Source organism: Buceros rhinoceros, unplaced genomic scaffold, assembly GCF_000710305.1.
Source record: "Buceros rhinoceros silvestris isolate BGI_N320 unplaced genomic scaffold, ASM71030v1 scaffold12727, whole genome shotgun sequence".
In the NCBI taxonomy this organism is placed as follows: domain Eukaryota; kingdom Metazoa; phylum Chordata; class Aves; order Bucerotiformes; family Bucerotidae; genus Buceros; species Buceros rhinoceros.
In genome coordinates this window covers 69,573-70,442 of record NW_010424067.1, presented here as the reverse complement: position 1 = coordinate 70,442, position 870 = coordinate 69,573, and the positions used below count along the sequence as shown (strand labels likewise).

At 34.0% G+C, this 870-nt stretch overlaps 1 protein-coding gene across 1 annotated transcript in view; it reads left to right on the top strand.

The window, feature by feature from the left end:
* Positions 1-870, top strand: part of LOC104497411 (sodium-driven chloride bicarbonate exchanger) — an 86,818-nt gene that overhangs the window by 23,685 nt on the left and 62,263 nt on the right. The window contains exon 2 of the mRNA XM_010140658.1: positions 694-775. Coding sequence (XP_010138960.1) covers positions 694-775 — 82 coding nt within the window. The remainder of the gene's footprint in view (positions 1-693; positions 776-870) is intronic.

Here is an 870-nt window from a genome sequence, read left to right as displayed (position 1 = left end):
CCCTGCCTGTGTCAGGGGGATTGGAACTAGGTGATCTTTAAGGCTCCTTCTGACCCAAACCATTCTATGATTTACAGTGCAGTAGAGAATACAGTTAAAATACATGTATGACTACAGTATAATATTAAATATGAAATATATGTTTCTGAGGAAGAATAGCTTTTCTGTCTTCTGCTGTTAGTGTAAGCTATCTGCCTTTGTTGTAATAACAGATTAGGGTTTGTAAAGAAAAGCAAAAGCTTTGCAAGTCACCAGTAAGTGAAGCCAGTATTAAAGTTTTCTTTCTTAACATATTGTCACTGAGTATCATTCTCTAGTTTTGCCAAAGTATAAGGAGCATTAGTGCTAATAATTTGGGAATTCTGCGTGTAGCTCAGGATCTTGGTCTAAAGACAAAAAGATGTGTGCACTCCCTTTCTTAAAGAGTAAAAGAAGAAAGGTGCCTCAACCAGACATTTCTTCTCTCATCTCCTTTTTACAGGAGAACTTAATTTCAAAGATACGTCTAATCATACCTCAATTAAAACTGATGCATAAGGAATAGATTTTAATAAGGAAAATTAAATTCTTAAAATTTTTTTTTTCTGAGTAGAAAGAGTAAATAATTAAATGTTAAAGGTATCTTCATTTTGTAGTACTGTATAATCTTGCTAATAGTTTCCAAATGAGAGGTCCTTTTTTTCTGTTTTGCAGAGAAATGATGAAGAGGCTGTTGTGGATAGAGGTGGAACTCGCTCCATACTCAAAACACATTTTGAAAAGGAAGATCTAGAAGGTGAGAGATTATTTTTCTGTGCATTATATTATCTCTTTCCTCTGAAAGTACTGAAATGCCATTCCAGTGTGTAAACTTATAGATCTGAGCAGGAA